This window comes from Vanessa cardui, chromosome 13 (assembly GCF_905220365.1).
Source record: "Vanessa cardui chromosome 13, ilVanCard2.1, whole genome shotgun sequence".
Taxonomy (NCBI): Eukaryota; Metazoa; Arthropoda; class Insecta; order Lepidoptera; family Nymphalidae; genus Vanessa; species Vanessa cardui.
Window position 1 is genome coordinate 12,539,036 of NC_061135.1, and position 14,440 is coordinate 12,553,475.

Sequence of the window (14,440 nt, forward strand, 5' to 3'; positions counted from 1 at the left end):
GTGCGAAAAAATACTCCACTCCGCTCCCGACGCTCGCGTATCCTTACTCCGGAAACAGAAAGAGCTCTGACGTCATTTTCTGTAACGCGCGGAAATTATAACTTATTTGTCATACAAAATGTATTTTTATGACAAAAGAAAAAATAAGCAATCTTTTTGATGTTTTTTTATTATTTTCTATTTGGCAATTTAAAAATAATAATTTACAATCTATTTACGTAACATATTCCCTTATTAACTTGCTAAATTTGCACCTCTTATTTAGAAGTAGACAATGGTCACAACAATCTTCACTTGGAATATATAACTATTATTTCAAATGCACTTGGTAATATAAATAGAGATTTCAATTCAAAAATTCATTGCTAAAATATATCTAAAGTGTTCCACTTTTATATAGAATCCCTATGGCAAAGATCTTTAGCGAAATATCATTCAAAATGAATGAATATCATTCTCATAGAAATTGGAACTGGTAAAAATATTTTTAATTTTGCATAGAAATTACGACAAATAAAAATAAAAAAAATCGATTAAATGGAACCATTAATTCAAAATAATTATGATAAATTCATTAAATAACACAGGTCCATTTTTGTAATTTAATTCTGATTAAATTAACTTGTACTTTGTGAAATGACAATATTTCAACCTATAATTTCAGTACATTATGCTCGCTATGAATGAAAGCCGAAATTGACGTTCTGATGAAAGCTGATGAATGACAGCTCGTTGATGACCTTTCCTGACGAATACTCATCTGCTTGATTTAATGTTCACCATCGAAATTATTTTTTGGTGTAAAACCATTTGAGTTCTTCTAATGGAGGCGTTTCGCAAGGAGTTTCATTGGGTCCTACTTTATTCAGCCTTCGTATGATTGACCCTAGAAAAAGTAATTGCACGTCGGTACTCCATGTTATATAGATATCTATGATAGGTATCTGTAGGTAGGATGGAACTATACTATGAGATACAGTACAGATGGAAATAGGATTTGTTCTTAACGATTTAATTAAAAAGAATTACTTTTAACATTTGAATGCTTATAAAGATTGTTGAACTTAAATTCTCATATTTATTTGGTACCTAGAAGTAGCGTCTATTTGTTCTAAAATAAATGTAATCAATATTGAAATTTCTCGGACATACCAGTAAAATTGATGTCATTCGAGAATTAAATTATTAAATTTTAATCATTAATTCGGTAAATTTGTTTGTACATTGGAGTTTTTTCCACGTAAAGTCAATCCAGCCTTTTTTGTTTCTCTACGTGGTTAAAGATTTTCCAATTTGAAAATAAAATTAATTCCTAAACACTTTGGGTGTTTACCTCGGGGAAACAGTGCAAAATAAATCATAACAATAAGTTGTATATAATCATAGCACTTTATTGTCTTCACTGGTTGTGGAATGGTTGGTTCATTTGTCATCCAGGAAATCTTGTCTCCGTTCCACGTGGTCATGATGTATTTTGAAACAATTTTTATTTTCATTTGTTACTAACATTTTCGGATTATCTATGTTTTATTAAAATCGAAAGTTGTCAGCTGAGATATTTAACTGATTGCCATGTATACAGCGAAAAAAAAATTTTAGTCATAGATAAACAATTTAATGTTCATTACCGTTTATATTGTGATCAAATATTGACTAATCAATTCAATCAATTATCTGATAAAAACAAATGTATCTAATAATGATAAACGCTGGCGCTCACATACACAGATAAAAAATATTTCGTCTTCATACAACTATTTACTCGTACATTATATCATAGAACATACTTTAATGGATTTAAAGATTAACTGGCCTTTTCAAAATCCAATGTTATTTAATCATATCAGATACAATAAAATACACCAATGATACACTAAATGACAAATATTCATTCATACTTTTAAAAAATAATATCATTTGATAACCGCTTCTTACTTCTTACTTATAATAATCAATACGGATAATCGTGGCTAAAACATATTACACTCGTAATTTTTTAAAATAAATGAAAACTGAACAGAAATACAAAAAAAAAATGAAAAAAAATAAAGAATAATACTGCATTGCTAATGTATATTTTAAGTATAATGAGTAGTAATCCTAAATCTACATAAAAATCTACCTAAAATACTTAATATCATCTAAAACATTATATTAAATTATTGTTAACATTTATGTGAAGAAATGAGATACAATCACGTGGATGCTGATGCGGTCATTATACAGGATAATTTTGTGATATTCTCTTCGGATTAGAAATTATTTTAGTAACTCTAGGCATAATTACAGGCACCGGCAGATCATCGAAATCATTAACAAGGACACGGGGACCTTCTTTATTTGCCCTCCTTTTACCTATTAAATAAAAACCTACTGACGAAAGACTTAATATTATGAGTGACAAAATTACGACCATACTGATTGTCCATGCATTCCAAAATGAATATTCCCTTTCTGATGAAGGCGATTCAGTCGTATTATCTTCATCAATTGCTTCTGTAGATAAACCGGTTGTAGGTGTTTCCGGCATGATGGTTGAAGGTGTTTCTGGTACAATAGTTGAAGGCGTTTCTGGTACACTAGTTGAGGGTGTTTCTGGCTCGATAGTTGTAGGTGTTTCTGGTACAGTACTTGGGGGAGTTTCTGGCACGATGGTAGAAGGTGTTTCTGGTACAGTAGTCGAAGGTGTTTCTGGTACAGTAGTTGAGGGTGTTTCTGGCACAATGGTTGAAGGCGTTTCTGGTACAATAGTTGAAGGTGTTTCTGGCTCGACGGTTGAAGGTGTTTCTGGCACGATGGTTGAAGGTGTTTCTGGTACATTAGTTGGGGGAGTTTCTGGCACTATGGTTGAAGGTGTTTCTGGTACAGTAGTTGGGGGAGTTTCTGGCACTATGGTTGAAGGTGTTTCTGGTACAGTAGTTGCGGGCGTTTCTGGCGCGATGGTTGAAGGTGTTTCTGGTACAGTAGTTGGGGGAGTTTCTGGCACGATGGTTGAAGGAGTTTCTGGTACAGTAGTTGGAGGTGATTCTGGCGCGATAGTTGAAGGTGTTTCTGGTACAGTAGTTGGAGGTGATTCTGGCGCGATGGTTGAAGGTGTTTCTGGTAAAGTAGTTGGGGGAGTTTCTGGCACAATGGTTGAAGGAGTTTCTGGTACAGTAGTTGCGGGCGTTTCTGGCGCGATGGTTGAAGGTGTTTCTGGTACAGTAGTTGGGGGAGTTTCTGGCACGATGGTTGAAGGAGTTTCTGGTACAGTAGTTGGAGGTGATTCTGGCGCGATAGTTGAAGGTGTTTCTGGCACGTTGGTTGAAGGTGTTTCTGGTTCAGTAGTTGGGGGAGTTTCTGGCACTATGGTTGAAGGTGTTTCTGGTACAGTAGTTGGGGGAGTTTCTGGTACTATGGTTGAAGGTGTTTCTGGTACAGTAGTTGGAGGCGATTCTGGCGCGATGGTTGAAGGTGTTTCTGGTACAGTAGTTGGGGGCGATTCTGGCGCGATGGTTGAAGGAGTTTCTGGTACAGTAGTTGGGGGAGTTTCTGGCACAATGGTTGAAGGTGTTTCTGGTACAGTAGTTGGAGGTGATTCTGGCGCGATGGTTGAAGGTGTTTCTGGTACAGTAGTTGGGGGAGTTTCTGGCACGATTGTTGAAGGTGTTTCTGGTACAGTAGTTGGAGGTGATTCTGGCGCGATGGTTGAAGGTGTTTCTGGTACAGTAGTTGGGGGAGTTTCTGGCACGATGGTTGAAGGAGTTTCTGGTACAGTAGTTGGAGGTGATTCTGGCGCGATGGTTGAAGGTGTTTCTGGTACAGTAGTTGGGGGAGTTTCTGGCACGATGGTTGAAGGAGTTTCTGGTACAGTAGTTGGAGGCGATTCTGGCGCGATGGTTGAAGGTGTTTCTGGTACAGTAGTTGGGGGAGTTTCTGGCACGATGGTTGAAGGAGTTTCTAGTACAGTAGTTGGAGGCGATTCTGGCGCGATGGTTGAAGGTGTTTCTGGTACAGTAGTTGGGGGCGATTCTGGCGCGATGGTTGAAGGTGTTTCTGGTACAGTAGTTGGAGGCGATTCTGGCGCGATGGTTGAAGGTGTTTCTGGTACAGTAGTTGGGGGAGTTTCTGGCACGATGGTTGAAGGAGTTTCTGGTACAGTAGTTGGAGGTGATTCTGGCGCGATGGTTGAAGGAGTTTCTGGTACAGTAGTTGGGGGAGTTTCTGGCGCGATGGTTGAAGGTGTTTCTGGTACAGTAGTTGGAGGCGATTCTGGCGCGATGGTTGAAGGTGTTTCTGGTACAGTAGTTGGGGGAGTTTCTGGCACGATGGTTGAAGGAGTTTCTGGTACAGTAGTTGGAGGTGATTCTGGCGCGATGGTTGAAGGAGTTTCTGGTACAGTAGTTGGGGGAGTTTCTGGCACGATGGTTGAAGGAGTTTCTGGTACAGTAGTTGGAGGCGATTCTGGCGCGATGGTTGAAGGTGTTTCTGGTACAGTAGTTGGGGGCGATTCTGGCGCGATGGTTGAAGGAGTTTCTGGTACAGTAGTTGGAGGTGATTCTGGCGCGATGGTTGAAGGTGTTTCTGGTACAGTAGTTGGGGGAGTTTCTGGCACGATGGTTGAAGGTGTTTCTGGTACAGTAGTTGGAGGCGATTCTGGCGCGATGGTTGAAGGTGTTTCTGGTACAGTAGTTGGGGGCGATTCTGGCGCGATGGTTGAAGGTGTTTCTGGTACAGTAGTTGGAGATGATTCTGGCGCGATGGTTGAGGGAGTTTCTGGTACAGTAGTTGGGGGTGATTCTGGCGCGATGGTTGAAGGTGTTTCTGGTATGACAGTTGTTGTTGTTACTGGAGCAGTAGTTGAGGGTGTTTCTGGCACGGTGGTTTGTTCGTCTTGTTTATATACTGGACATAACTCTTCACTGAGTGACGGTGCAATAAATCGGACTGAATCTATCAATATGACTGAAGATTCAGATGCAACGCCCATAAGAGTAACCTGTAAATTGAAAGTAAATCTTATTAAATTACTTTTAACAGAAAAAATATACTAAACACATAATTAAAACGGAAAATTATTTAAAAGCTTAGACTGTTATTTTATGTCTAATATAATATCATCATCATCATCATCATCACTATAATCACCTTTATGAGTCCACTGATTGTCATAGGCTTCCCCATCGTATATATGTCACCGTTAGATTACAAAATTCGTTAGATTATTATATTCGAGACAGATTGTGATCTGTCGAAATATTGTGAACTGTGAAATATGTTTGCACTTTAACGTATTATTTTTCGTAATATTGTAATCTAGCAAAGTTAAACGGTCAGATTACAATATGTCTCGCGTCAAATTGTTTGACAATGTCGAAAGCTCTCCTGATTGGCCGATCTCATTGTAAGAGCGACCAATCATATGTCGCCGTTATTACTCAGTAGTTTACAATCTATCGAAGTAAATTTCAGTTAAATTATAAAAACTCTAACCTAACCTAACCGAAATTTTATAAATTATCAAAATTGTTTACATTTTATTGAAAATTGAATAAACGTGAAATAGATTATATTTTAAGGGTATTTGCAATGTTACGGTGAAATAGCATTGCGGATTCCGGGTGGAGGGGGCACATAACGTTCAACCAATCAGCGCGCGACATGAATCCGTCCTACGCCAGTGTACAATTTGACCTCTTCCCATCGACAGATTACAATATAGTGAAAAATAAAACGTTAAATTGCAGTCTTATTTCACAATTCTCAATATTTTCTTTATTAAAATCTAACTCGTCAAATTGTCATCTAACTAAATTATACGGTGTCAAACTATACAATACAATAGAGGTACATATATTAAAGTAGTTCTAGCCCTCGGCCTTACTCGCGTGTATTTTAATTTATTATGAAGTATTTGCTACTTATTCGACCACAGTGGCATGGTGTCTTACTTCCAGGTAATAAATATTGTCTGGAAGTAAGACACCATTGCAAAATATATAGATATACCTAACATATATATCTTTTGCAATCACATCCGCCACAGGCGTTACTTAAAATACGTTACGTTAGTTATGTTAAATATATTTATAGTTTTCCGAGCGTTCTGTGACTTCGATTATCTTCCAGACTATGAATAGATTTTACCACATGATTTTTATTTCATTTAATTTCATTATAGAAACATGACATATTGGCAAAATAGAGCGTCATGCCATTTACTGTGCTATTTATCAATATAGCATATACCATCAGCATATATTAAAACAGACACACAGAAATACAACTAAAAGAACGGAAAATACCAAACTAAAGTATGAAAAAGGATATTTAATATCGAAACAACCTACAACACCTAATGTTGTCTTAAATTTTCGCGATTATTACACATTTAAATAAAATATCTATATATATATATATATAGATAGATATCTATATATATATATATCATCCGTTATAATAAGTTTTATTTAAATGTGTATTAATCGCGAAAATTTAAGACAACATTATGTGAACCAGTACGGACTGGAAACATCAAATCAAATTCGGAGTCTACCCGTGACCACGAACACTGCAAAGTGCTCGAAACGTCGGGATGTTTAAAAAATAATTAATATACGCGATTCATCCGTTATAATAAGTTTTATTTAAACCTACAACACCATTTTTCAAATAAAGTATTTTCATCAAAATAATAAATATAGGTCCCAAAAGTGTTGCATTAATTGTGAGAAATAACTTCATTCGAGTAGGCTTTTAGAAGAACTTTTGAATTGTCATTGTACAGAACTGTATTTTAACAAATGCTTTTTTCAGAATGTAGATTAAAAACTTATTAGTTACTCGTTAGTTATCAACATTTGAGATATACAACAACAACAACAACAGCCTGTAAATTCCCACTGCTGGGCTAAAGGCCCTTTGAGGAGAAGGTTTGGAACATATTCCACCACGCTGTTCCAATGCGGGTTGATGGAATGCACATGTGGCAAAATTTCAATGAAATTAGACACATGCAGGTTTCCTCACGATGTTTTCCTTCACCGCCGAACACGAGATGAATTATAAACACAATTATATATATCGTGTTACGACCTGGGTTTGAACCCAAAATCATTGGTTGAGATGCACGCGTTCTAACCACTGGGCCATCTCGACTCAATATTACCTTGAGCATACATAACATTGTTGTAAATACAATGTGACGTAATTATTATTATTCCTACTTTGTTAAAAACATCCCGATAGTCTCTAGCTCGATGTTTACTAATAGATCAGGCTGTTGTCATTTGTAAAATAAAAACAGATTACGTTGCTTTCACAAATATAATACTCAATAAGCAAAAAGGTAAATGTATAACGTATTGCTTTGTGTTGTAATATAGGCGGACGAACGGTGGTGTCCCTACTGGTACCATCTACCTTGTATATTGCTGAGAATCATTTACATAGCCAATGCGCCTCCAATCTTAGAAACTAAGATGTAATACTAGTATCCCTTTTAATCCCACACTGGGCTCACTTATTATTTAAATCGGTACACAAAATTACTGCTTATTGATGTTTAGCGGTAAATATTAACAGAAGTGAAGTATGTGAAGTATGTGTAACACTATGTGTGCGTAGATCTTTAGAATTACGCAGCGGATTTTGATGTGGTTTCTTTTTATAGATAGATTGATTCGAGAGGAAGGTTTTTGTAAATAATACATGGATAATATAGCAAAGAAACAAGAAAAATTCTGTACTACAATTAGTATCAGCATTGCATAAGTCAAAGCCGAGGTAAGTCGCTAGTATATTATATAATAACAGATTGTTTAAACATATAAAATGACGTAAATATACAATGATACTGCAGTTGAAAACGTTTTTAGAATAGAGGTCTTTCATCAAATCGATTGTATATTACAATACAGATTTATTTATATTATGTACACGAAATAAAAAATATAAATGTTACGAAAATACATACAAAGGGTTGTTTTATCCCTTAAAGAGCGATATCTTTCAGACAACCTTTAGATAAATATGTAATTCAATAACATAGTAAGAAATTAAAGTACAAAATTTATCATGAATACATACATATACAGTTCAAATAAATATTAAAAATATATACTTATTATTTGTAATAAAATTTACATCTAATACATTTGTATTGTAGTCACTAAAATAGTTTATTTTCATAAATATAAAATGCAAAATTTATTTATTTATCCATTAGACAACACCAATAAGTAGTACAACAAATATTCACAATAAATCAAAAGTCATAATAAGTAAATGGGTAATTGTCTAATTTTTTGCAGGTGTTCTAAGATTACTTGGAAATTAAAATATAAGTAAACATTGTAAAAAGTTAATTGATAAAATAAAACATTATAGAATTAATAAAAATAAAGAGAAAATCGGAAAACAGTCTTAATACGGTTTTATGTCGAAATGTTAAAAATAAATTAAATTAAGCAAAATTATCGATTGTGAGTTTAAATACATATAAAGAGATTGTAAAATGTATATATTAATTTTAAGTTTTTATGTAACGTCTTAAATCCACGATAACCGTTTGGAGTAATAATGGCATATCAATACTGCAATGTCAATTCTCCTCAAAGGGAGACGAGGCCTTTAGTCCAGCAGTGGGAATTTAGAGGCTGTTGTTGTTGTTGTTTGTTAAGTAAGTTTTTTTCATATAATAATTGTCACGAGTAATAATACATTATATACGCCATTAATGCTTACCAATAAAATACCTTAAATACATAGTGCATTTTATATATATCTATATGGCCCTTTACAGCACGTTATTTAAATAAATATCTTTGAATATAATATGCTAGATTAAAAATGCAATGACATAGCGGTTTGTATTGTTTAATGAGAAAATGCTATGGACTTTGCATACGAGTATACTAGAAGTAAGGATAAGCTTACGACTCCGCTAAGGCAATAAATCCTTCTTGGAGCAAGGTATCCGTTAAAAAAATCCGAAGACATTTTTAACTTTTCCGTATCGTAAATTCAAATCGTTTATAAAAAATACATTAGTAAAAAGGCATATTATTCGATACTAGATTTTCTAGATGATAAAAAAGCGTGGAGTTATATATATAATACCTGTTCACTTCCAAGCAGGATATATTAATTTAAACAATTGTATTTAACTAACTTGACTTTGTATTTTTTAAATGTTGAAAAAGAGTAACTACTGATTTTCTGTCCTGTCTGTCCCTATGTATGCTTAGGTCTTTCAAAGTACACTATGGATTTTTATGCGGTTTTTTAGTAGATAGCGTGATTCGAGAGGAAGGTTTTAGTGTATAATACATGGACAATATAGTAAAGAAACAAGAAAAAATCTGTATTATTTTGTATGTGCATTGCACCCATGCGAAGCGATGCGAGCTAAATACCGTGTGTAAGAAACGTATTGTATATACCCATATATTAAAACAATATATGGAGGCACAGTCCGTTGATTACTTTGGAGGCATATAAAATACTATCATAATAAGACACATTAAGTAAGCCGTAGATTAAGACTGAAAATAAAACATGATGTATTGTATTTCTTAGAAATAGTATTTATCAGCCAATTATTACTGATAAGCTGTCGGAAATTCATATATTATTGTTTATGAATACATTTTTTATTGTTACGACATAATATAACGTAATAATTTATTTATATTCGATTGTAAAATAAATGTTTTTTTTTTTATAGCGAGAAGTATCCGAGACTTTGAAACCAGACTAAGTGTGTCTGTGTGTGCTCTCATAACTTTAAAGCTATTTATTATAATTTGGCATGACTATCATTACCAGGGCCGTCTTTCATATATCCCTGGGGGATATCCCATATTAGGATAATGGGGCCTCCCATAATCCCCATGACTATGACTTGATAGAAATATTTTATTAGAATAGACAAAGAAAGTAGTTAAAGTTTTTATTAATAATCACATATTTATTTTATGCTTATTTGGTCTAAGGGGGGCTGTCGGCTGCTATCGACTGCGGGGCCCTGAGCACTTGCCCAAAGTGAGCAATAAGAAATATGCCTGTTGAGGACATAAGGGCTAGTATTTGAAATAAGAATTGAAATGTGTCGTGTTGGGTATCAAATTACGGGTACCCAATCGCTGTATATATAATAATGTATATTCCTTGCTCTTTTTGCTTTTCCATGCCCTTATTAAGTCGATAATTGCGTGTAATATAAGTATTTTTTTAAATTATTTAATTTGATTTTTACAAAAGGTGGGCAAACTGCTGGCACGAATTTATCCTTTTGTTTCTTAGAACGTTCAAATCTTCTATTTATTCTATCTATTAACCGCTGTTTTAGTAAATAAAAAAGTCTTTATTTGTTTTTTATTTAGAAAATGCCTCACATATATTTCTTAAGACGCTACATGTGTTTTATGCACGTATGTTAGATTTTTTAGATTAGATTAGATTAGATTTTTGTTTATTCATATAAAATACGTCATTGGATAGACAACGTCATAAAAAAAAAATGTGGGATTTATGGTGAAATAATAGCATTTGGTAATAGGTGAAAAACTAAAACTCGCTGAAAGTAAGAAAAATCTGATGATTTTGACATTAAATTTGTACCATTCAGCGAATTTTAGAGAAGTTTTTTGGCACTCACATTATCAAATGATATAATTCAACGTCTTTTTTTATATGTGATAGGTGGCAAACGGGCAGGAGGCTCATCTGATGGAAAGTGACCGCCACCGCCCATGGACATCTGCAGCGCAGTTGCCGGCCTTTAAGGAAGGAGTACCTACGCTCTTTTCTTGAAGGTTCCCATGTCGTATCGGTTCGGAAAAACCGCTGGCGAAAGCTGGTTCCACAGAGTGGTTGTACGAGGCAGAAAATGTCTTAGAAATCGCGCTGTTGTGGATTTTCGGACATCAAGGTGATGCGGGTGAAACTTCGAATTTCGACGAGATGTCCGAAGGTGAAATTAAAGGTCCGAACGTATAAAATAGGAAGAAAGCAATTCGTGAGAGGATCTGTTATAGTCCAGTCATATTAGCTACAAAAGGGAGGCAAACGGTTGATCGTATGAAAAAAATACAAAACAAAAGTTGTAGAGAATTTTATACTCTACAACTATTATAATAAGTGCAAATCTCATATAAGCAATAGAATGCGAGACCTATCTTCAATATCTTAAGAAGCGGACACAATAGCACTTTTGATTTCAGAGACAACATTTAAAACGACAAAACAAAGGTTTATACCAATTTTATTATCTTTCATCCCGAGGTGAAACCCCTAATGACTGGCCTTGTAGTAATAAAATAGCCAAACAAATCTGACAAAATCGTTCTGAAAAGAACAAAATAAAATATCCTTATTTTAAAATTTACTTAAGCGTCACCATTGATCATGATCAGTCACGGTCACACTATGGAATAATAATTACTCTTCACCATTGGACCCGACCGAACAGCGTATTGGAATATGTTCCAAACCTTCTACTCAAAAGGAGAGTAAGCCTTAGTCCAGCAGTGGGAAATTGACAGGCTACTATTGTTGTTGTACACATATTATATGTTAGTAACTACCTACTGCTAGGGCATCCGGATTTACGCAAAAATATCACAAACAAAACAATACATTATCACTGATACCAAATTCATTTGTTAAAAACTGGTTTCAAAAGGAAATACAACACAATTTACTTAATGTAAAACAAAAGTTCAAAGATAACAGCAATCGTAGTGTAAATGATATAGGTATTATGGATTACTTCAGCTCCAAAAATAACAACAACAGCCTGTAAATTTCCCACGGCTGGGCTCTTCTCCCTTTGAGGTGAAGGTTTGGAACATATTCCACAACGCTGTTTCAATGCGGATTGGTGGAATTCACATAGGGCAGAATTTCTATGAAATTAGACACATGCAGGTTTCCTCACGATGTTTTCTTTGACACAGATTAAGCACAAGAATATTCAGTGGTGCGTGCCTGAGATTGAACCCGCGCGCATTCTAACCACTGGGATATCTCGGCTCAGCTCCAAGCTCCACTGGAATTGATGAGAATAACACTAGATTGGTTACGAAAGTATGACCACTAGCAGACTGATACTGTTTGATTTGTGGAATTTGGTTATTTATGAAGCATGTTTTGTGGTATAGCCTCAGTTATTACATTCAGGCAACTTATTTAATACTCAAGTACTAGCTATTCTTATGACAATTTCAATTTCTCTATACGATTATCTACGTATCAGCAAAGTTAGAATGTGTCATGATACTATAAAAACATCTCAAGATTACAAACGTTTTACCGACACAAATATTTTTTTGTCTCGGTAAGGCAATTCATCGGTCCTTAAGACAATTAAGTCAAAATTATTTGTTTTAAAATTTGGATCAGAGATCGCTTCCTAAGGGAATTGGTATAGGGAAATTCAACCCGAGCCTCCTCGGATACCGTGGTTTGTAACTAGTAATATTAATAGAAGTAAGTTTGTCATAGCATTTTAGACTTAGATCTGGACACATGCCACTAGGCAAGTTCTGCATCAAGCAGTTGATGAGGAAAAGTGACACTTCCAATTGTGAAGTATGCGGTGTATTAGATGATGTTACACACTTGTTGTGTGCATGTGTCCGTAACCACAGGTTGAGAGAAACACTAAAATGAAAACTTAATTTAAATTTATTTAATATTGGCGTTTTTAATCTTCGTAAGCCTTCCAGTATTTCAGCAATCAAAATATATGAACTTGTTAGTAATTTTCTTAAACTCATTTAGTCCTACCCTTTATTTTAGTATTTAGCGTGTAACGATGGGGCCGACATGTAGGCTGCCTATGATGGCCCCTTAAAATACAAGAATAAAAAAAAGACCATTAAGTAAAATATATACTGTATGAACAGGGAATTGGAGTAACTAATTATGTTTTGCAAGTTCTTATCGATTGTTTCCAATCGGTGTGAAAACGACGGTTTACACGGTAAGAGTCTACATAAAGTAAACTTAAATTTCGATATACATATATATCAAGACTAGTTGTGCCCGCAACTTCGTACGTGTTTGAATAAAACTATATTTTTTTATATAACTAGCGACCCGCCCCGGCTTGTGCGGGTACTCGATATGTATCGTTCTATTACAAATAAAAATTTCAACAAAACGAAAAACCGATTCAGCCATAAAAAACATAATACAAACTAATTTATTAATTTTTAGTGAAGATTAATTTTAAAACAAATTAATATTCACTAAAACAACTTTAGTGAATATTAATTACTAAAACAACTTTAGTGAATATTAATTTGTTTTTAAAATTTAATTAAACCTAAGTAAAATTTAATGAAAAATATTAGACTACTTAAAAGTCGATTTATGATTATACAACGTAGTTACAATTATTGTTACATTTGGAGCCGGTGTCAGCCACGGGCACGCGCCTTACCAATCTCCCGTCTCAATCTCGGTAAATATCACGAAAAAAAAAACGGTATTTCGTTATATGTACTCTGTATACGTCTGCTTTTAGTAAAAAGCGGTTATTTTAATATTATTTATATATTATTTTAATTATTGAGCCTCCAATTTTATTATATATAGAGATATGTGTCATGCTCTGACGCAACTTATATAGTTATATGACTTTGCATTAAATTAATCAATCTTAAATATAATAAAGTAAGCGAATTAATAAAATATTTATATAATTTATGGAAATAATAATAATTGAGATATTTTTCATAATATAAATTATTAATATGTTACATAGGAAAGTTGTGATGGTTGGATGTGTTTTCAAACACGGCAGAGCGGATGAAAATATCTGAATGAAATAAAGATAGATAGATAAGCTGGAACAGGACATAGGTTACTCATTTTTAGCACCCTAAGGATGAAACCGAGGGCGGAAATTAATAATCCATAGCATAGTTGATCTTATTACCGCAATAAAATAAGAAGTTGTGAAATGACCTTTGTACTTTATATTCTCTGTACAATATAAAAGAGTCAGTCGGTGTATCTATAGAGTTTTCATAAATTTTGAGTGTGTTAAATTGTTCAATTAGAGAATCAGATTTGTGATTCAAATCCTGTCAGTGATCTTACCAACATTCCGCGCGGTCATGATTTGTCAATAGTTATTTTTTATTTTGAATTTTATAAACAGTCCTAAGGCCTTAATGTAAATTAAAGTAAAAAAATACGTTATTTATCGAATATGTTTTTATAATGAATTATTTGAAATTTGAACCATAAACACTCTTATGCAACATTCACGATCTAGATAGTAATACAATGGTATTACTTTGTACTAATATCGTAATTTAGGAAGTAAGTTTATCTGTGACAAACAAATATATGACTTTTGGTTTGGACTAAGCTTGAAACTCATAAAAGGACAAAGGCTACGTTTTATATGGACATAAGACGTGGGGGGGCGAAACTGAGGAAAGAA

General features: G+C 34.2%; 1 protein-coding gene across 1 annotated transcript; it reads right to left on the reverse strand.

The window, feature by feature from the left end:
- Positions 1–1,657: 1,657 nt before the first annotated feature.
- On the reverse strand, positions 1,658–4,972 carry LOC124534669 (mucin-2-like). Its single transcript, XM_047110645.1, has 2 exons — positions 2,641–4,972; positions 1,658–2,520 (listed from the first exon to the last, which is right to left on the reverse strand). Exons 1-2 carry the CDS (start codon positions 4,967–4,969, stop codon positions 2,219–2,221), a joined length of 2,631 nt encoding a protein of 876 aa, XP_046966601.1. The 5' UTR covers positions 4,970–4,972; the 3' UTR covers positions 1,658–2,218.
- Between the last annotated feature and the right edge of the window lie 9,468 nt (positions 4,973–14,440).